General features: G+C 37.6%; 1 protein-coding gene across 8 annotated transcripts in view; it reads left to right on the forward strand.

Annotated features, from left to right (window-relative positions):
- The window catches only part of KMO (kynurenine 3-monooxygenase), a 79,945-nt gene that overhangs the window by 21,227 nt on the left and 36,042 nt on the right, over positions 1-22,676 (forward strand). For 6 of the 8 annotated variants that reach the window (XM_072647582.1, XM_072647583.1, XM_072647577.1 and 3 more), the window contains exons 2-6: positions 8,651-8,720; positions 9,001-9,098; positions 13,388-13,477; positions 18,044-18,092; positions 18,756-18,843. In XM_072647582.1, the coding sequence (XP_072503683.1) occupies positions 13,409-13,477; positions 18,044-18,092; positions 18,756-18,843 (206 nt within the window). In that variant the 5' untranslated portion in view covers positions 8,651-8,720; positions 9,001-9,098; positions 13,388-13,408. Of the gene's footprint in view, positions 1-8,650; positions 8,721-9,000; positions 9,099-9,592; positions 10,725-13,387; positions 13,478-18,043; positions 18,093-18,755; positions 18,844-22,676 lie in introns of those variants that run through there. The other 2 variants (XM_072647581.1, XM_072647580.1) reach the window with 2 other exon arrangements.

Raw genomic sequence — 22,676 nt, forward strand, 5'->3', positions numbered from 1 at the left:
CAGGCACACTGCAGCATGTCAAATAGAAGTTTAAAACCTCCACTGTACAGTAAGACTCACTAATTTTCACTTCTTCATAAGCCCGTCTGAACTGTGTTACCCTGTCTTGGGGATCCCTAAGGTAAGTACAATTTTGCATATCAGTTGGGTAATATATCTCATTATGTATTTGTTAATGTAGCATAAGATCACATTAAGTTTTCTGACTAATTCATATCGAATTTGGGCTGACTATGTCATTGCCCTGCCTTAGCTGGCAGCTAGGTGCTACAGCGGATAGAGCTTTGGGTCCGGAATCAGTGAGGTGTGAGTTCAAATCCTGCTTCAGACACTTAGCAACTGTGTGACCCTAGGCAGGTCATTTACACTCAGTTTTCTCAATTGTAAAATGGGAATGATAACAGCACCTATGTCCCAGGGCCATTGTGCCGATCAAATGAGATAATATCTGTAAAGCACTTCGACACTGTGTCTGGCGCATGGTAGACATTTATATAAATGCTTATTCCCTCCTCTCTCCCTGCTCAAAAATGTTCAGTGCTCTTCCACTGTTCCTTTGCAAGATATAAACTCCTCACCTTGACCTTTAAGGACCTCCATAGTTTGGTTCCTGCCTGCCTTTTGTGATTGTTCAGTTGTTTCAGTCGTGTCTGACTCTTTATGACCCCATTTGGGGTTTTCTTGGCAAAGATACTGCAGTGGTTTGCTAGTTCTTTCCCCAGTTTATTTTACAGATGAAGAAACTGAGGCAAATAGGATTAAGTGACTTGTCCAGGGTTACATAGTTAGTGTATAGGGCCAGATTTGAACTCAGGAAGATGAGTATTCCTGACTCCAGCCCTGGCCCTCTATCCACTGTGCCCCCATCTGCTTAACAATTTGATTTAGTAGTATTCCTTAGTGGCGCAACAGATAGAATGCTGAACCGAGAGTCCGGGAAGACTTGAGTTCAAATCCTGCAGCACTTACTAACTGTGTGACTTTGGGCAAGTCACTTAACCTCTTCATCAGTTTCCTTGTCTGTAAAATGGGGATAATAATGGCACTTATTTCATAAAGTTGTGAGACTTAACCACAATGACATATGTAAAGTACTTTTCAAGCTTTCAAACACTGTGTAAATGCTAACTATTATTTCAAGAACTTTCTATTTCAGTCAAACTGGACTCCTAACTGATCTCTGAATCCATCCTTCCAGGAAAATCTCTCATCCTGGAATGTATTTTTTCCTAATGTCTGGCTCCCAGAATCCTTATCTTCATTCAAGGCTCAGTTAAGGGGATACCTCCTCTGTTCCACTCTTCTTCCACCTACTCCCCCAATGTTATTAATGTTCTTTTCCTCTTCAGATCATTTCCATATGTAATATAGTTATCCCTCCCACATCATGGGGGATTTGGAGTGCAGGGCACCTCCTTGATCTGGAAAATCCATGTAAAATTTTTTGGCCTTCATTTCAGAGAAATCTAACTTTCTTCTTTTCCTTTTATTGGGTGTTTACAGTACCTTATTGTAAAATTTGGTTTAAGTATTTGGTCATAGACCCTGTGTTTTCCTCTGGCCTTTATGTGTTGTCTGTGGCTTTAGCAAAACCCCCCAAAATTCCCATTTAATTTCTTATGCCGACCTATGATATATCAAAAGTTGCAGTGTGGAAGGGATAACTGTACTTATGTATGTATATGACTGTATCCCTATCTGACCACCTCCATCATGCTGTTACCTTACTACCTTAGGTTTTGCACATTTTTTTGAGAAACTGGACTTGTCATCAGTGGAGGTAGCTCCTGATGAGGGAAATCCCTTCATTTATCAATGTCCACTAGTTCCTGCTCATGATTAGCAGTCTTTGAGTCTTGCCTAGTGCACCAAGGGCTTAATTGACTTGTTCAGAGCCCCATGGCCTGTGTTTGTCAGAGGTGGGACTTCAGTCTGGATCATCTTGACTCTAATATCAGATCTATATCCAATATATCACACAGGCTTTCAGACTCTGTGCTTGGCACATGCTATGCACTTAACAAATGGTTGCTGAAGTTAATGAATTGAAATCCTCCAAAAAAACCTCCATCCTTTTTGTATGAACTACTCTCTATCTTATTCTAGTGCAAGTTTTTAATCCAAATGTAAGACTTTTTAGTTACACTGATGAATTTTCCCTTATTAGTTTAATCATTCTAGCCTTTTGATATATTTGTGGAATACTAATCCTGTCAGCAAACCCATTAGCTCCCTTTTCCATCGATAAATTAGTAACAATGTTTTGTTTGTATCCATATGTCATCGATAAAAGTCTTGAACAGAATCTGGTCAAGCTGAGAACCTTGTTCAAATCATTTAACATCTATTTCCAGGCCACCATCATCCCACTGGTCTTTGGTGTAGTCATTTAATCTGTTACAAATACTTAGAATCCAAGCTGTTACTGACTGTGTATGTCCTTGAACAAAAAACTTAACAACTCCGTGCCTCAGTTTCCTCATCTGTAAAATACAAGTTTCAGACTGAATGAGCTTTGAACTTCCTTATAACTCTAAATCCTATGATCTACTGAGCTATGTTTTCATCTTCTGCACTTTTCTCCATCTTGTCCACAAGTTGACCTCTAAGGCCCAAAAGGTCAAAATCTATGATCTGAGGCAAGATGATTTAATCAAATTCTCTTTTTAAATCAAGGATTTCTGTTATGTATAGGTAGGACTACATGGCTAGTGACACCCCTTCTACCTCCCCATTTTGTGATTCTATTTATGTTTGTTAGTTTCTGTGAGTCATTTGTGTTTTGTGCATTTTTTGTGGAATTAAAGGCTGACCTGAGAAAGACCAGAGGGTGTCTGAGGTATGTAACCGGGATGATGAAATATTGACCATGATTCCATGTCATACGAGGAGCAGTTGAAGGAACAAAAGACTACAGGAACATGATGTCATTTTTTTTCAAGCATTTCAAGCCAGGATTAGATTTATTTGACCCCAGGGTTCAGAAATAGGAGCAAAGGATAGAAGCTGCACTTAGACAAATTTGGGGTTTTTGTTAGAAATTTTTTAAACAATTGGATCTGTACAAAAGTGAATAGGCTGCCTTAAATGTGGCAATTTCCCTCTCCTTGGATATCTCCAAACAGACAGGATGATCAAGTGGTGATTCTTTTCAAATATTTGTTAAACTAGACTGATGATGTTCTAACCAACTCTCAAATTATGTGATTCTATAATTCTATATCCTTTCTATAGAATTTCCTTATCTTGAAGGCCAGTTACCTTTTAAAAAGAAAAATGGGTCAACCTGGCATAAATTGTTCATAAAGAATCTACAGAGAGGCAGTGTGGTTTAATGGAAGGAAGAAAACATGCATTTATTAAGCGCATACTATGTGCCAGACACTGTGCTAAAAGTTTTACAAATATCATCTTATTTGATTCTCGCAACAATCCTAGGAGAGAGGTGCTATCATCATATCCATTTTACAGTTGAGGAAATTGAGGCAGACAGAGATTAAGTGACCTGCTCAGGGTCACAAAGTTCATAAGTGTCTGAGGTCAGATTTGAGTCCAGATTTTGCTAATTTCAGGTTTAGCATTCAGTCCTCTGTACCATGCAGATGCCTAATGGAACAAATACTGGACCTTGAGTCAGGGAGGACTTGGATTGAATCTTATCAAGTTATTTAAATGAGTTTCACATTTCTCATCTATAATATATAGGTAGTAATGTTTATATGACTTATCTCACAGGGTAGCTGTACAATTCCTCATTTTGAAAATGTTTGCCTCCATTCTTGTGGCACATCTCTTAATTCTCCACTACTCCTCAAATGTCATGACAGTGGTTTATACATTCTTTCACTGCCCTACTTCCCATGCCCTACTCTCTTATTAGCTCTCATTTGCTGTCCTCTTGATGCAGGTAACTTCTGGATCTAGGTGTCCAGTCCCACTTTGAGTTTCAGCCCCTCATCACCTGTTGGACATTTCAAAGTGATTGTCTTAGGTACCTCAAAATCTCCTAAACTGAACTCATTATCTTTTCCCCTCCACCACTGGACAAACCCTGACCTCTTCCAATCTTCCTTATTTCTGTGAAGGTATGATTCCAACTCCCAAAGAAGAAATGGGGATGGGGTGGGGTGGAATAAGAGGCTCTTTGAATCAGAGAAACCCCATAGGCAAAGCACCAAGTGGTATTTGCTTATTACAGGGAAAGACAACATTAAGCAACTGAATAAAAACTCAGAATGAACATTGGACTTGGTTTAGAAAAGCTTGGTTCCAGTTGTAGCTCTGACCTCCCTGAGGCCCATTCCACACGTAAAGGGTGAATAAAAGGAGGTAATCATTGTGTTCTCTACCTCACAGAGTTATTATGGAGAAAGCCTTTGTAAATAATAAAGCATTATGTAAGCATGATCTAATGTTGTAATAGCTTGGTGAGGGTAGGCAAGTAGCCTCAGAGTGGGAGAAGAGGGAGGTCACGTACATACAGCTGTTTGCTTGTTGTATACATCCAAACAAAGCTGTTTGCATAAGAAGCTTAGAAGTCACGTGGTTATCTCTAGAAAAGTACTTACATATGAAAATTAAAGTTAACAAACCCCAAAATTAGTGGACAATTGTGTTTGCTTTGCAAAAGTATTTATCATATTATTCCTTTAAAATATTTCTTCATTCCTTTACAATTATTTTCTTAAAAAAATAAAAATTACAGCTTTTCTGCAAAATATCTATTGTGTCAACTAAACTAATAATAATGGTGATGACATATTTCCATAATGCTTTAGCATTTATAAATTCTTTGTCCATAACAACCTTGTGGGGTAGGTAGTACATGCATTATTTTTTAATTAATTGATTTATTTTTAGTTTCCAGCATTTCCACAAAATTTTGATTTCCAATTTTCTCATCTCTCCACTTCCCCCCACCCCAAGATGGCACTTATTCTGATTACCCCTTCCCCGATCTGCCCTCCCTTCTATCACCTCCCCCCACTCATCCCCTTTCTCCTTACTTTTTTTTAGGACAAGATAGATTTCTATACTCCATTGCCTGTATATCTCATTTCCCAGCTGCATGTAAAAACAATTTTTAACATTTAAAACTTTGAGTTCCAAATTCTCTTCCTTCTTCCCTCCACCTCCCCCTCACTGAAAAGGCAAGCAATTCAATTCAACATAGGTTATACGTGTATAGTTATGCAAAACACTTCCATAATAATTATGTTGTGAAAGACTAACTATATTTCCCTCCATCCTATCCTACCTCCCACTTATTTTTTCTCCTTTGACCCTGTCTCTTTTCAAAAGTATTTGCTTCTGACTACCCCCTCCCCCTCTGATTCTCCTCTCTTCTATTATCCCTCCCCCCTTATCTTCTTCCCCTTTGCTTTCCTGTAGGGTAGAATACTCAATTGAGTGTGTATATTATTCCCTCCTTAAGCAAATTGGATGAGAGTAAGGCTCATGCATTCCTTCTCACCTCCTCCCTCTTCTCCTCCATTGTGAAACTTTTTTTCTTCCTTCTTTTATGTAAGATAATTTACCCCTATTCTATCTCTCTGATACAGGCATTATTATCCCCATCTAACAAAAAAGTAAATTGAGGCACAGACAAGGAGCAATGAGTTGCTCAGGGTCACACAGTGAGTAAGCATGGGAAAGGCAGTTTAAACCCCATGCTCCAGTTTCCAGATCTTATGCCCTGGCTCACTACACTATATCACATAGATATTATGGTATGACCATAGTGGCTAAATCAGAGGTGGGCTGGTAGCACTCGCAAGGGCAGTCTGAATCAGATTAAAATGTAATTGGGATGACTTACAGTGCAATAACAGAGAGAAGAAGGAACTTCGTGAAGAAGTTCTCCCAAATCCCTCCCCAAACAACCTTGAAAAACTCAGAACCAATTTAGGAGCAGGTGGAAGCAATGTACCAGCACAGCAGGAAAGATCTGTCTCACTGGGGTAGGATGGGAGACTGGTAAAGGATGCTGCACATCAGGAATCCTGGAGAGGGACTCTGAGCTTCAGGCCAATCCATGAGCAAGGACTCCCCTCCATGAAAGACAGCAGTCCCAGACCAGCAGCACAGCAAAGTCCCATTCCCAGTGTAGATCACCAGCAAGGCCTGACCCTCATTGCTGACCAGTAGCAAGGCTTTGCACCCAGAGCCATCCAGCATCAAAACTCTGCCAATATCAGCCAGCAGCAAGATCCCACTCTTGGGACTGGCCAGCAGAGAGATCTCATCTCCATAGCAAGCCAGCAGTGAGGCTTCATCCCTGGGGAAGGCCAGCAGCAAGGCTGTGCCTCCAGGGCAGGCCAAAAAGGGAGGCCCTACTCTCCAGTACAAGCCAATAGGGAATCTCCCCACTCTGAGCCTCCCACCCATCCAGTTCAAGCTAGCAGCTAGGCCCTGAAGCCCAGTGAAAGTCATCAGTAAAGCCCTAAGAAGCTTGGGTCCGTGCAGGAGCAGAGCCCAAATCTCACATAAAAGTACGAAGTCACAAAATAGATAGAAAAATGAGAAAAAAATTTTTAAAAAGAATCTGACTGCAGAAGGTTACCATGGTGATAATGAGGCTCAAGGCACAAACTTATGAGAGGAGAACAGTGTCAATGTGGCTACTTGTGGAACCACAAAGGAAAATGTAAATTGGTCACAGGCCCAAAAAGAACTCTTGGAATAACTTAAAAAGGATTTTAAATAACTATCTATAATCATATGAAAAAATGCTCAAAATCACTATTGATTAGAGAAATGCAATTTAAAACAAGTCTGAGGTACCACCTCACACCTATCAGGTTGGCTAATGTGGCAGAAAAGGAGAATGATAAATGTTGGAGAGGATATGGAAAAATGTTAATACACTGTTGGTGGAGTTGTGAACTGATACAACCATTCTGGTCAGCAATTTGAAACTATGCCCAAAGGGCTATAAAACTGCACACACTTTGATCCAGCGATACCACTGCTAGGGTTGTATCCCAAAGAAATTTTTTTTAAAGGGAAAAGAACTTATTTGTACAAAAATATTTATAGCAGCTCTTTTTGTAGAGGTTAAGAATTGCAAATTGAGGGGATGTCTATCAATTGGGGAATGGCTAGACGAGTTGTGGTATATAATTGTAATGGAATATTATTATGCTATAAGAAATGATGATCAAGATGATTTCAGAAAAACCTAGAAAGACTTAAATGAACTGATACAAAATGAAGTGCACAGAACCAGGAGAACACTGTACTCAGTAACAGCAATATTGTACAATGAAGAGCTGTGAGAGACTTAACTATTCTTAATACATTTATCCAGGATAATCCCAAAAGTTTCATGATGTGCCTCCAGAGGCAACTGAATACAGACTGAAACATACTATTTTTCACTTTCTTTCTTTTTTCTTTTGGAGTTTTTTTGCACAAAATAACTAATATGGAAATGTCTTAAATGATTGCACATGTATAATCTATATCAGATTGCTTACTGTCTTAGGGAAGGGAGAAGGGATAGAATTTGGAACTCCAAACTTAAAAAAAAACAAAACAAATGCTAAAAATTATTTATATGTAATTGGGGGAAGAGAAAATATTATATATATATGTACATATATATAATGTAATTGGAAAATATTTAACAAAATAAATAAAAATACAGTAGAGTATAGATAATGTTAGTGTGTGGTTTACCAGTGCAATATATGGCCCCTTCCTATTTGAATTTGACACCATTGGCTTAAATCACTTCATACCAGTATATAGAAACTGGATCTGGCAAAGTCCCTACTATATAGTCAGAAGCTTTAGGAAAAAGAGTGTGCCTTTGATAAGGCCTTTATGTACCTTGCAGGGCCTAGCACCTTGCCTCACATATGAAACCCAATAAATATTTGTCAAATGATCATTTTTCTGTGACTCATGAATATTCTTAAATTCCTAAAAGAATCTGAGAGGGGCTCATGCTCTATACGGGCAGTATTGAATTACAGATGTTGCATTCAATCAGAAAATTCTGCCAACGGACTTTTGTTAAAATGAGATGATGGTAGAGAGGGCTCTGAGAAGGTAGAGCTTTAACTCTGTTGTACATGTAGGTTACTGTGTTTCACAAATAATGAGTAAGGTTAATTCAATGATAGAGGCCACAAAATTGGCAAAATGGACGAGAGAGACTGCCCACAAGCATTTATTAGGTGTTCACAGTGCTGGGGATACAAAGAAAGGGAAAAACACAGTGCTAGCCCTCAAAAAGCTCACTTTCTAAAGGAGGAGAAGATGTGTAAACAGCTATGTATATCCAGGCTAAGTGGAAGGTAATCTCTGAACACTAGCAGTGGAGGAGTTTGGGAAAAGCCTCCCGCAGAAGGTGGGTTAGGGTTGAGTCTTGAAGAAAGCCAGGAAGAGAGGTGAGGAAGAGAGCATCTTATTCATGAGAGACAGCCGAAGAAAAGGCACCAAGTCAGGCACAAGGAAACCAGAAAACTACCAGTATCAGTAGTTTGTACATTATACGAAGGGGAGTGAAATGGGAGATAACTGGAAAGGAAGGAAGGGGGCCAGATTGTACAGGGTTTTAAAATATATTTAATTTTGATGACTTAAAATTCTCTTCATGTCAAAAGCCTGTAGAAAGATGAAAAAAATGTCTCTTTCCTTTTAGGTGGGTGCCTTAAATGCTTGCTTCCTTGCAAAGAGAGGTTTCCAAGTTGATGTGTATGAAGCTAGGGAAGGTAAGCAAAAAATTATGACTGTGGTTTTGATTCTTGATCTTGCCTATTTTTTTGGACTTCCTTAATGAAAAGAAAAAAAAGCAACTATTAATGGGCTTTGACATTCCAAAAGTCTGTACAATATAAGCAATATTAATATCTTATTTAGAGAAATTATTGGTTTCAAGGATTTGGTTTTGAGATTGCAAGCTTCCCCAGCAACATTTTTAATTTGCTGTATGGTATGTCTTCTGCCACCAACTACAGTTATATAACCTGGAATTTGTTTCCTGGGTCATAGATATTCGAGTTGCAAAATTTGCCCGTGGAAGAAGTATTAATTTGGCCCTTTCTCATAGAGGACGTCAGGCTCTTAAAGCTGTTGGACTAGAAGACCAGGTTGGTTGTGTTCTGTTGTTTTCCTAGGGCTTGTAGAGTATAATTGTGTATGTAAGTCTCCCTCTGTTACCTCCTCATGGAGTAGAGGTGACCCTGGACTAATTCTTTTATTCCCCCATGCCAACAGGGTATAAGATTTACCAGCTTCTGCTGACTAATTATTGTTATTAATTATTAATGCCAATAATAATAATTAACAGTTGCCATACAGCACTTTGAGGACTGCAGAATGCTGCTTAAGTGTTATGTCTTGGGGAAAAGCTGGAAAAGTTTTATGTGTAGGACCAGTGATGAACATTTTGTCTGTTGTCCAAGGGGAAGTCTAGCTAAATTGGCTCATCATCAGGAAGGCCTCTGGATGATTAAATTTTCCAGCAGTAATTCTTGATGTGTGCTGTCTTAAGTCCCATAGAGGTTGCTATCCATTTTGGGGGCCAACGAATCTATTATGGGTCCTGTAGTATATAAAAGTTGGTTATCTTTTGAAATCACTGGATCCTATCTTCATAAGGGTTTAGAAATCTATTTTACTCTTTGATGCCAAGTACTTCTTGCTTCAGTACCTTAAAGACCTGTGATTTCATTGAGGTAGGTTTAGATTTTTTTCTGATGGAGCCCACAACCTCAATATACAGTCTTCATGAGTAGATATTGCAAAAAGAATTCATCTGGCTCCAGCCTACTTGAACAACTACATTTGACATTACTCCATTTTCTGCAGTCTGGATTCCAATCAAACTGACCTCCTTCCTGTGTCTGTGCCTTTGTCTAAGTTGTCCCCTATCCATGAAGTGCTCTGCCTTCTCATCTCTGCCTCTTAGGATCCCCGACTTCCTGCCAGGCTCAGCTGAGGTACCATCTCTAATGACATGGTTTTTCTAATTCCCCTAATTTGTTCAAGTCACAGTTCTGACATATACTGACATCTACATAATTCTAGGTAGGATAACTCATCATGCCCAAGCAGCTCTCCAAGACAACAGATGGTCAAGAAGATACAGATCTACATTTGATAGATGAAGTTCCCTCTACCAGTGCAATCATGAGTCCATCCATTTACAGTCAAGTCTTGTTGATTCTACCTCCATAATATCTTTGGAATTTGTAACTTGCTAGCTTTTCACAGTTACTCATTACCTCTTCTATAGACTACTGCAGTAGCTTACTATCTGTGTCCTTTGACTCCTGTCTCTTTTCTCTGCAATACATAGTGACTAAAGTAATATTCTTAAAACATAGGTCCAACCATGTTGGATAATATACAAACTTCTTTGTCTCACCTAACGTCCTCCACAAATCAACTTTAGCTTATCTTTCCAGACATCCCTCCTCCCATTGTTTCTCTTCATATATTTTATATTCTGGCCTAAATGGCCTGAATTTGGTATTTCATCTCCTACCTTTCAGCCTTTGCACAGGCTGCCACTATGCCTAGAATGGTCTCCCTCCTCACCTTCACCTTGTGAAGTCAATCCTGGTCTTTCTTCCTCTGTAAGGCTTTGCCTGATACCTTAACCTAATTAGTCCTCCCTTCCTCCCTAATTGCTCTGCATATGCATCCTGGGCCATCTCCAGCCATCCTGATGAATATCATGCCACTGGACCCAGATGGCTCAGGAGAAGAAGGTGAGCTTGGTGACCTTGCACAGCCCTCCCTCACTCAAATCAAAGTCATCTACAAGTCATGTCATCATCATGATGTCATGGTCCTCTTCAAGAATGAAGGACAAACACAAAGAATTTGTTCATGCTTTTTATTACTTCAAATTATCTTGTACTTATCTGAGAAAGTGAGTTTCTTGAGGGCAGAGAGTATCTTTAATTTTATCTTTGTATCCCTAGCACCCAGCAGTGTACCTTAAAAATAGTCACTTTTTGATCAGTGATCAGTGAGTGAATGAATACTTTTTTGGTGATGGGCTTCTTCGAAGTTGATTGGTACTCAAACCTACAGTCAATTGTATCCAGATTTAGAAGCCTCTCCAGCTTTTTAGGACTTACCAGACCTCATGTTCATTGACCTAGCCTTTCAAAACACCTCTGCAGCACAATGAGTCATCAATGTAAGGCAATATAATACAGTAATACAAAGTATTGCCAGTACTACAAAGACAGCACTATAGAGTAAAACAATCTCAGAGGTAGAAGAGAAATCATAAGCCATTTACTTCAACTTGTACCTGAACAGAAATCTCCTCTAAAATATCCCCAAGTAGTGGAAAGTGGAACTTGATGATTTATTTCACTTTTACTAACTCTCCTAATATTATAAGATCCTGTTACTAAAATAAGGTAAGTTTATGGCTAGGGACAGTATAATTGTGCCTCAGACTTGCATAGATCCCTATAACCACAATCAAAATCACTCGGAATTCCTAGCTAGAAAAATAATATTAAGGCTTATGACTCTCTCTGATTTAATTTACATGATTATTTATCTCTAGTTAACTCCTGGCTTCTTTGTGATTGAGGCAATCACAAAGGTTACCAGAAATGACTGGGTAAAGAAGCATGAGGGTATGCTAATAGACAGGTACTAGGAAGGGAAATTGGTGTAAGGTTAATGTAAGGATAATGGTGGATAGGGGAAAAGGTTAAAGATCTTTTCCACCCATTAATAGGCTTCAGACACCTTTCGTTAATTCTTGTGCATTTGACTCAGTTCTCTGTATATTTTAAAAATGAGGCCTTTATCACAGATACCAGTTCCAAAAATTCTTTCCCAGTTTTCTGCTTCCCTTCTAATCTTGGTTGCATTGGGTTTGGTTGTGCAAAAACTTTTTAATTTAATGTAATCAAAATTATCCATTTTGCACTTCATAATGTTTTCCATCTCTTGTTTAGTTAAAAAATTTTCCATTCTCCATAAATCTGATAAATATACTATTCCTTGCTCCACTAATTTGTTTATGGTATCAATCTTTATACCTAGATCATGTACCCATTTGGACTTTATTCTTGCGTACGGTGTCAGGCATTGGTCTATGCCCAGCTTCTACCACACTGTTATCCAATTTTCCCAGCAATTTTTTGTTGAACAGTGAGTTCTTCTCCCAGAACCTGGGGTCCTTGGGTTTATCAAACAGTAGATTGCTATATTCATTGACTACTGTGCCTTGAATACCTAACCTATTCCACTGGTCTACACTTCTGTTTCTTTGTCAGTACCAAGTGATTTTGATGATTGCTGCTTTATAATACAATTTGAGATCTGGTAGAGCGAGGCCACCTTCCCTAGCATTTCTTTTCATTAGTTCCCTTGATATTCTGGAGCTTTTGTTCTTCCAGATGAATTTGGATATTTTTTCTAGCTCTAGAAAACAATTATCTGATAGTTTGATTGGTATGGCACTGAATAAGTAAATTAATTTAGGTAGAACCTTTTGTTAATTTCTAATGAGGCACAGGGTCAGTAGGGTCATGCCCTCCAGCCCTGAAAAGAGTATATATACTCTGAGATGAGGTTTTGCTTTGGTGCTTATTTTTATTTTTTTGGAAGAAGGTTTGAGTGCTAAATGAGACTCTGGGCTGTCGTTTTAAGAAGCCCCCCCCACCCCCTTTTGAAAACCCAGAGGCTGGTACTTCTCTCTCTGGTAATGAAGTATGTATTGTCTGTGGTCTGACAGTTGGACGCCCTGTCTGTTGGTCTTTCTGTTTGTAATTTCTGTTCATATTTTCTCTGACATTTAGGGTGCTGACTTTTTCCCTTGAACTAAGTGAATGATATATGTGCTTGATTAAAGTAGATTGTTGACCCCTCAAAAGTTGCTTTCCTTTAAAAAATCAAACCTGTACAGCAGGCCCGCCTTCATATGCCAGGGTCCTTGATGATACAGTTGGGAAAAAGAGCAGACCTCTCTTGGAACTCCCCTTGATCTGTGAGGGTAGCCTTAGCTCAAGTCTTCTGTTCCTAGCTGCCTATGGGGCCAATAGCCATCCTCATTGTCTCCTTTCTTTGTCTCAGTTCTGCTTCCTCTTCCTCCTTTCATGGATTATCCCATATTTCCTGTCCTTTCTGGCTCTCTTCTTGATTTCCTCACTCCTTTCTCTTTGCTACCAAACCTTCAAAATCCCTTTCTGGTACTGAGAGAGCTCCTGCTTTTTATACAACACTCCTTCAGGAGAACCAAGTTTTCTATCCATTCATTAAAAAAGGTACTACTACTGTGGCTATAAATCAGTCAGTCCTTTATATTGGTTTTATGAAAGAGATTTGAAAACTGTGATTTGAAATCTATTTGGTAAATTTTATGATTTGAAAAAATAACTTAGGCATTTCGATTTTATAGGTGGTATCCCAGGGCATTCCTATGAGAGCAAGGATGATTCATTCTCTTTCAGGAAAAAAGTCTGCAATTCCTTATGGGACAAAAAATCAGGTAAATTTTCCCTTGGTATACCTCTTTGCGTCATAGTTATGTCTAAAACCTAGAACTTATTAACTTTGATTTTTATCCTTCTTAACTTGGTATTGCCCAAAATGTGACACTTATCTGCACAATCATAGCATAATAGTTATAATGATAATAATATTATTATTAGGTGATAGGAATTGTGGTTCAAAGATTGCAAATTTATATGTATATATTATACATACATATGTGTGTGTGTATATATATATATATATAATTTGATACTTGCAATAAGCTTATAACATGGCTATTATCACACAAACTTTAAAGATGAAAAGGCTGAGACTCAGAAAAATTAAATAGCTTACCCATGGAAATATAGCTAGTGTCATATTGTTCTTCAGAGTATTCACTGTGGGAGGATATATGTTTATTCCAAAAGTGTTGTCATTGTACAAACTATTTTTAAAATTGCTTTAAGCATGTCTGTCTATTTCTGTTGGTCTCTGTCTGTCTTTCTGTTTCTTTCACACACATACACACTTGCTCTCAATACTAACAGAACAGAAATGTAACCAAGCTTTAAAAAACAGGTAAGCTTTCAATTTAACACAAGGTGTCCTAGACTCTGTAGGAAAGGGGGAGGAGGACAACCACTGGTAAATCCCTCTCTAGTGTCAGTTATTTTAAATAGAAAGCAAGTCCAACCATCATTGAACTTGACAGTGACATCTAGAGATGACTGTGCTCTGGTCTTAGACTTCTCTTCAGGATGTGCTGGGCACTTAGCAACAATGGTAGTGGAGATGGATGAGCTTCAGTGGTTACCAAAGCACCCATTGCCCTATCTGACTTCACGTCCACTCCATACTTTAAAAATAAACTCAAGTGGAAAGTGTTCAAGCTTATTTCTTTGCCGGCACAAATGTTTACATCTTACCTCTCAGGAGGCTTCTCTTCTAGGGCAAGAGGAAGTCAGTGCTATCTTTTTAAGGCATAGCCCTTCTTTGATGGATAGAAAATTAGAAAAAAAAAAAAAAGAAACATGAATAATTCTGTACCATCCTGCAGGCTTTATCTCAGTTTCTCTGAATCCTTCATTGACGTAAATGTGCTCTGTAGAGAAAAATAGAAAGGATAATAAATCCCCATCTATTCATTCAGTGCTGAAGAGCAAAAGCATTTCTAGTGGGCTGATTTTTTTCATGTTCCTTCAAAAATAACTTGACTAGAATTGATTTGCATTTCAACTTTGAGAAATGGAGTGGAACCATTTCCCTCTCGCCTGCAGTAGTTTCTAAAAGAGAAAACAGCATCCAGATGGTACTATGTAATTTTTAAAAACCAAAATCAGATTTCTGTTTCTCCATTTTGCTTAGCTTTCATGTGGTTTCTTTTTTTTTTTTTACTTGTTAACTTTCATACAGTGGCATATTGAGCTCAAAATAAAGGTTTCCTTATCTAATTACACTTTCTGAATTTGCTTCCTTACAGGTATGCAAAATGTCTTTCAGCAAAGTAGAACGCCTTACCCTCTTAATTTTCACATATAAAAGTTATTTTTTTCCCTAAGAACAATTACAAAAGTTGGCCAATCCTGCCTTTCCTCTGGCTCTGACTTTTGTTAGATAGAGTTCTCTCATTTTTCCTTATTTTTAGTCAGCAGCAGTCCCCTTAAGGAAACAAACTTTATGGGCACATATGATAATGAAGCCCACAGAAACGTGAAAAATTCAGATATTTAGCATGCTGGGTTTTTTTTTTTCTTGAATTCCCTGTTATTCAATTGTGGGATTGTTTTTTTTTCCTCCTGTAGAAGTGAATGTTCATTTTGGCATCATGTTGATACCTTCATAGGAATAGAAAGTGAGGAGAGGGAGAGGAAGATCAACTAGTCTAGGTTTCAGATAATGTTATGTTGTAGTCAATCATTGTTTAGGTGCTCCCTGTCTTCATATTACTAGGCTAATTGCATTAGAAGTATAAGATACTATCTTTGCCCTCTTTGTTGTAGAGTGATATGACTTCCACTCTTGAGCTTGTTTTCCATTTAGAAGAACTGACACCAGAGAGGGACTTTCAACTAGGAAACAGCAATGAAAATTTCCAAAGTTTGGTAAGGAAGAAAGCTGAAGCTGTCAGGGAAAGCTCCACAAAGGGCTTTAGATCAGATAACCTTAAAAATCCTTTCCAACTCTAAATCTAAGGACCTTTAATACTAAGTATGCTGGGCCTTGAAGAATGAGTAGGAATCAGCTAGGGAGAGGGGAGGGGAAAGTCCATATTTCATACTGAAGTTCTTCCAAACACTTGAGAAAGTATTTAAAGAATGTACTTTGGTGTATGTGGAGAGGGTGAGTTGTAGGTTGCAGGGCAGAGTTAGGGGTAGTGCAGAAAGTGGGTTTCAGATTAAAAAAAAGTCCTAGCCCTCAATATAGGCATTTGTTTTTCATGAAGCCTTAACCACTGAAGCTGAAAGCATTTATAAGAACACAATGGGAGCTCAGGGCAGTATTGTTTAGTTAGTTTCTTTCTGTTATTTAATCTGGAATTGCTTGGAATCTTGCCATTTTTCCCCATTGTTCCTTTCTGAATCTGGCACCCTATCAGAAGTTATTCCAATATAAATAACTTGAAAGCAAGAGTTAAACCTATCTCCTGAAGTGATTCCTTGATTTTTAGGAATTTTAGCAAGGTGATAAGAAACTTCTTTTTTATTCCCAGCAGGACCAAGCTATTTACAAACTAAGTTGTTCATTCAGATTTTCGCTTTATGATAGATACATCATAGACTTATTAATTAGCTATTTGGTATCTCTTAAAAGGTATCAACATTTGGCATTTTGTGTACTTCGAGTGAATCAATTTTGTTGAAATTTCTGATTGTTATCTTTCAGTCCAGGGCAATCCCCACTGTGTTTGTGCTCTGCACGTAACTGTGACTTGTGTAAAGTTTGTCTTTCATGTCTTACCTTCTCTTTCTGTGCCTTCTGTCATCATTCAGGATACCCAGTGCTCTCATGTTGTTCCCCAACTATCTGAACTCCTTTCCCACTTACCAGGCATATCCTTATTCTCATGAGGGGTGCCTTATACTCCTCCCACATGAAAATTCTGACTCTTTTGGGGTCCTAACTCTATTTCAAAAGAGTGAACATAGGGAGGGAAAGGGGCATTAGGAGACATGGATTCTAATCTTTAAGAAAACCACATAATCTCTTCAGGGCTTAATGTTCTGTAAAGTGAGACAGATTAAGATCATCTCTAAGATTCATTGTAGCTCTGAGACTCTCTAATTCTATGATATAAAAATAAAATCTCATCCAAGTAAAAATGAAAGGCTAACTGCGTTTTAAAGATGGTATCTAGACCTAAACATACCTCAACCTAAGTGAATAATTCTCCAATCCCGATCGCAGACACCTTTCTTTGTCAGGCAGGTGAGGAAGATCCAGAGGTAGGAGGATGGGGGTGGGGATTTTAGGATCCCTTTTACTGTGTATAATTCTGAATACTACCTATTTCCATTGGCTTTGAAACAGTGCTACAATGTATGTGTGCGTTGGGTGTTGGGGCATGGGGGTGGCCAGAGATTTTCTTAGCCTCCTAGGTTATTCATTTTTAAAATATTCTTTCTTCCTTTTAGCAATTTCCACCTAACATTATTTTTAATACCTCTAGGTGTGTTATACACACACACATACACACACGCACATGCACATACACACACATGATTTACTCTGTTTGAGGTATAACAATAAGCTAATGTGACTTTTTGCTGTTAAATAAATGTACGAGGGTGTGTGTGCGTGTGTGTGTGCATGTGTGTGTTATCCAATTCAAAACTCCTTTGAGAATTTTTTGTCTGATACTTAATGCAAATTTTTGTCCTTTGAAAGTTGATTTTACTTTTGAAAATAGCCAAAAGGCATTCAGGAATAAATTGGTTGACAGAATTAGTGATCAAAGTGGACACTACTGTTTTGCGTCAAAACCAGCATATGAGTGTAAAAGAATAATATGACTCATTTTCTTGGGTTGGTGTCTCTGTTGCTAGATGTGGAGGCAATGACAAACAGGAGTTCCAAAGTTGTTTTTGAGTAATAACAGTATATTTGAAATAAGTAGAGGGAGGAGCTCCCTATACCCGTGAAATAACAGGTCCAGAACCTATTCCCTATGTAGAATTGTATGGGGTATGTAGGAGTTTAAGACATTTCCAAAACAGCTGAATAGGACAATCTGATTTAGTTCAATGCAACAAACAATTCTTGAGTGAATCTACTTTGTGCAAGGAAATGTACTAGGCACTAAGTGAAAAAGTACTTCATGATGGGATGATATCCCCTATTTTTGTTAAAACACTGCTAAATTCTAAGAGAAGAGTTTGATTTTTCCAATCACGAATCTTAATAAAAATAATAAACAAAATAAATGATAAAAATAATAAATTTAGGCTGAATACTTTAAAAAGAAATGATTTCATGCTTATTGATTATTGAATTATTGCTTAGTAAAAAAATTGCCCCATAGTTCAGAACTATATTTTTGCATTCTTCCTAAGCTATGTTTTCAAATTTCATTTTTTTCCAGTATATACTTTCTATAAGTAGAGAACATCTAAATAAAGACCTATTGACTGGTAAGTCTAACACCTTTATTCACCTTTTTGCATTGTGTTATCATGATGCTTGGGACTGAGATAGCAAACTTAAGGTTCTAATTGGCGTTTGTCTGGTTGCTTGATTCTCTGTATCCATGGCACTTTGCACAGCACCTAGTGCTTAGTCAATGCTTAATAAATGCTCAGTGACTGGCTGATTTTCTACTCCATGCTGATTCCTGATACAGAGACAATCTAAAACTATCAAGCTTGATTACCTTGAATTTAAGGCCTTCCTGGCAATAGAGCAGTTCAACAACTAAGTAGGGGAGTCATCGAGGTATTATTGACTCAGAAGTACTTTACACAGTTGACATATTGTAACTTGATCTGATTCTCATTTCTCAATGTGCCCTTCATTCAGGTGTAAGAGACTTAAATAAATGCGATTGGATTTAAAATTTTTTAATATGGAAACGAGCAGAAAGAAGCCAATTTTATATTTATTTAAAGTGTTAGTAACAGAATGATACTGGGAAATGATGTCAAATAAGAATGATGTTAAACCAATTAATTTGAATGTTGTCAATAAGTCCTTGTACCAGATTAAACATTAAGCAAAAGCCTCAACTTTTCTTGAATTCGATATAAAAGAGAATTTAAATTACATCTCCCTGTGTTGTTTGTCTGTTTATTCTCCAGCTGTTGAAAACTATCCCACTGCAAAGGTGCACTTTGGCCACAAGTTGTTGAATTGTAAACCTGAAGAAGGCATAGTCACTCTCCGGGGGTAATGAATCAAAACCATCTGTCCTCATAAAGGACTAGAGAGGAAGGATTGGGTGGTGGAGAATTTTCCTTTGATTAATAATTTTTAAAAGGCTTAAATAATTACCTTGTACAATGTTCATTGAAAATGTGTTTTCTTTTTTTAAGAGGTAAAATTTTAGAGTCTGAAGGAATCATAGAGGCCTCCAAATGTATCTTTGAATCAGATGGAATTTTCAGTCTCTTCCTTAGTGTTCAACATCATGTTTACACAATTTCAATTATCTAATTAATTTAGTTTCCGCTTGAGATCCACTGGGATAGGAACTAACTTTTAAAATAGCTATTGGGGAAAATATGTGAGGAGACTGGACAAATCCAGTTATGATTTTCTCTGTCTTCATTTTCCTTGCCCTCTGTAGCATTTGAAACTAAGTGATCACCCCATCTTTATTAAAATACTGTCTCCCTCTGCCATAGAATTTTTGTATTCTGACAACAATAGTAATAATAATAGCTGTCATTTGTATGGCACTTTAAGGTTTCTGAAGTGCTTTACACTTATAACCTCATTTAATCTTGACAACAAACAATCCTGTATTTTATAATGAGGAAACTGGAGCTCAAGGAAGTTAGGGAGTAGCCAAGAATTTCTGGTAAGGGTCAGAGGCTAGTTCTGAGCTTAGGCTGTCCTTTCTCCAAATCCTATACTGTCTTTAGTATATACAGTTCTGTTTTCTTCCTACTTCTTGAGCTACTCTGCATCTTTCCTCTACTGGTTCCATTTTTTTTCTCATCCTGTCTTTTAAGTGTAGTCTCATCCTTTATTCTGTCCTCTCTTCATCTCTAGTCTATTAACAAATACTACTTTATATTTCTCCTTTCTGTCCATTCCTTTTCATTTCCACTGCCACGATCCTAGTATGTGTCCTAATCACCTCATACCTGGACTATAAAGTAAGCCTCTTAACTGCTCTGCCTGCCTCCAGATTCTCCCTTTTCCAATCCATCCTTCTTGACTTTGCCAGATTCATCTTCCTAAATGCTATTTTGTACATGTAGTATCAACTCCTGCACCTTGATCAGGTGGCTCTCCATTACATACAGGATAAAGTCCAAAGCCTATATAGCTTGACATTTAAAGTTCTCCACGAACTAGCCCTTCCTTCCTTCACCAACCTTATTTACTTTTTTTTGCACTTAACAGTATTTTATTTTTTTCAGTTACTTGTAAACAAATTTTCAGCATTCATTTTTATAAGATTTTGAGTTCCATATTTTTCTCCCTTTCTCTCTCCAATCCCCCTCTCCAAGACAGCAAGGTTATACATGTACAATCATGTTAAACACATTTCCCCATTGGTCATATTGTGAAAGAAGGACCAGAACAAAAAGGAAAAACCATGAGATAAAACAAAAAAATAACAAAAAAGTGCAAATATGCTTTGATCTGCATTCAGAATCCATATTTCTTTCTCTGCATGTGGATGGCTTTGAGAAGAGCTAAGTCTGTCATACTTGATTATCACCCAGTGTTGCTGTTACTCTGTACAGTGTTCTTCTGGTTCTTCTCACTTCACTTAGCATTGGTTCATTGGTCTTAGCATTGGTCTTTCCAGGTTTTCTAAAATCCACTTACTCATCATTTCTCAGAGCATAATAGTATTCCATTATATTCATATACCACAACTTGTTCAACCATTCCCTGATTGATGAGCATCCCCTCAATTTCCAGTTGCCACCACAAAAAGAGCTGCAATAAATATTTTTGTACATGTGGGTGTTTTCCCCTTTTTATGATCTCTTTGGGATACCAACCTGGTAGTGGTATTATTAGATCAAAGAGTATGCATGGTTTTATAGCCCTTTGGGCATAGTTCCAAATTGCTCTCCAGAATGATTGAATCAGTTCACAACTCCACCAACAGTGCATTAGTGTTTCATTCTTCCCATATCTTCTCCAACATTTATCCTTTTCCTTTTCTGTTATATTAGCCAATCTGATAGGTGTGAGGTGGTACCTCAGAGTTGTTTCCATTTGCATTTCTCTAATCAATAGTGTTTTAGAGCATTTTTTTAGATAGCCTTGATTTCTTCTGAAAATTTCCTGTTCATATCCTTTGACCATTTATCAACAAGGGAATGACTTGTATCCTTGTAAATTGGATTCAATTCTCTATATATTTGAGAAATGAGGCCTTTATCAGAAACACTGGCTATAAAAATTGTTTTCCAGCTTTCTTTCTAATTTTGGTTGCATTGGTTTTGTTTGTGCAAAACCTTTTTAATTTAATGTAATCAAAATTATCCATTTTATATTTCATAATGTTCTCTGTCTCTTGTTTGGTCATAAAATCTTCCCTTCTCTATATAGATCTGACAAGTAAACTATTCCTTACTCTCCTAATTTGCTTATAGTATCACCCTTTATGTCTGAATCATGTACTCATTTTGACCTTGTCTAGGTATATGCTGTGAGATGTTGATCTATGCCTAGTTTCTGCCATACTATTTTCTAGTTTTCGTCAAATAGTGAGTTCTTATCCCAGAAGCTGGAGTCTTTGGATTTATCAAACAATGGATTACTATAGTCATTGACTACTGTGTCATGTGTACCTAACCTATTCTACTGACCGATCACTTTCTTTTTTGGCCAGTACCAAATATCAACTTTATTTTACACAACTTTGCTAAATGACCTATATACTTTAGTCACATTGATCTGGTCATTGGTCCTTGACATTCCTACTTCCAAGTCTTTTTCTCTGCTTGTCTTGATTGCTGTCCCTGCCATTTTCCTTTTTAAGTTCTACCCCATCTTAAAGGCCTACCTCACGTCCCGTCTCCTCCTGAAACCTCCATCCACCCTAGGCTTTATTGAGTCTTCTATCTTCTAAACTGAAACCCAGCACAGTACCTTGCACATAGTGGACAGTAGTCAATGTTTGTTGAATATGAGGATGATCATTGGATTATATTTTTAAAGCTAGAAGAAATCTTAATCCTCATTTAGTCTAAACCCTTTATTTTACTAATGAGAACACTGAGTCCTAGAGGTTAAAGTGAGCCTAAGATCAATCAGGAAGTAAGCAGTAGAGATGATATTTGAACTCAGATGCCCTCACTCCAGATACATCAGTCTTTCCATTGAACAATATTATGGGTTACTTTTTTAAGTTAAAAAAATTATTGATATCATTTGTTTTTACATCACTTATATTCCCAATATATTCTTCCCCCTCACCTTCTAGTGAGCTATCTTTTATAACAAAGAATAAAAAAGAAAAACACTGCTCTGCAAAACTGACCAATGATGTTATACGCAAAGTTCCACACTGATTATTCCCCATCCCACCTCCACACCCTCATTCTACAAAGAAGGAAAAGGAGGTGTCTTCTCATGTCTTTTCTTTGGGGCCAAGCTTAGCCATTCTTTCACATTTGTTCAGTTTCATTTGTTTTATGGTGGCAGTTCTTTTCATTTCCGTTGTAGTCATTTTGTATATTGTTTTCCTTGTTCTGCTTATTTCACTTTTTACTGATTCACATGTCCTCTCACACTTTTCCCTATTCAACATATCCAACATTTCTTACAGTATCAGAATGTTTCCTTATATTCATGTATCATAACTTGTTTACTGATTCCCCAGTAGGTATATACTCTGTTCCCAGTTATTTGCCACTACAAAAGTGCTGCCATCAATATTTGAGTATATATAGGACCATTTTATTAATATTTGATCTTATTGGGGTATATGCCTAGCAGTGAACCTCTTGAATAAAGGGTATTGCCAATTTATACCTTCTTAGCATAATTTCAAATTCCAAATGGCTTTCCAAAATAGTTGTACTGAT

The sequence above is a fragment of the Notamacropus eugenii genome, chromosome 2, assembly GCF_028372415.1.
Source record: "Notamacropus eugenii isolate mMacEug1 chromosome 2, mMacEug1.pri_v2, whole genome shotgun sequence".
Classification (NCBI taxonomy): Eukaryota; Metazoa; Chordata; class Mammalia; order Diprotodontia; family Macropodidae; genus Notamacropus; species Notamacropus eugenii.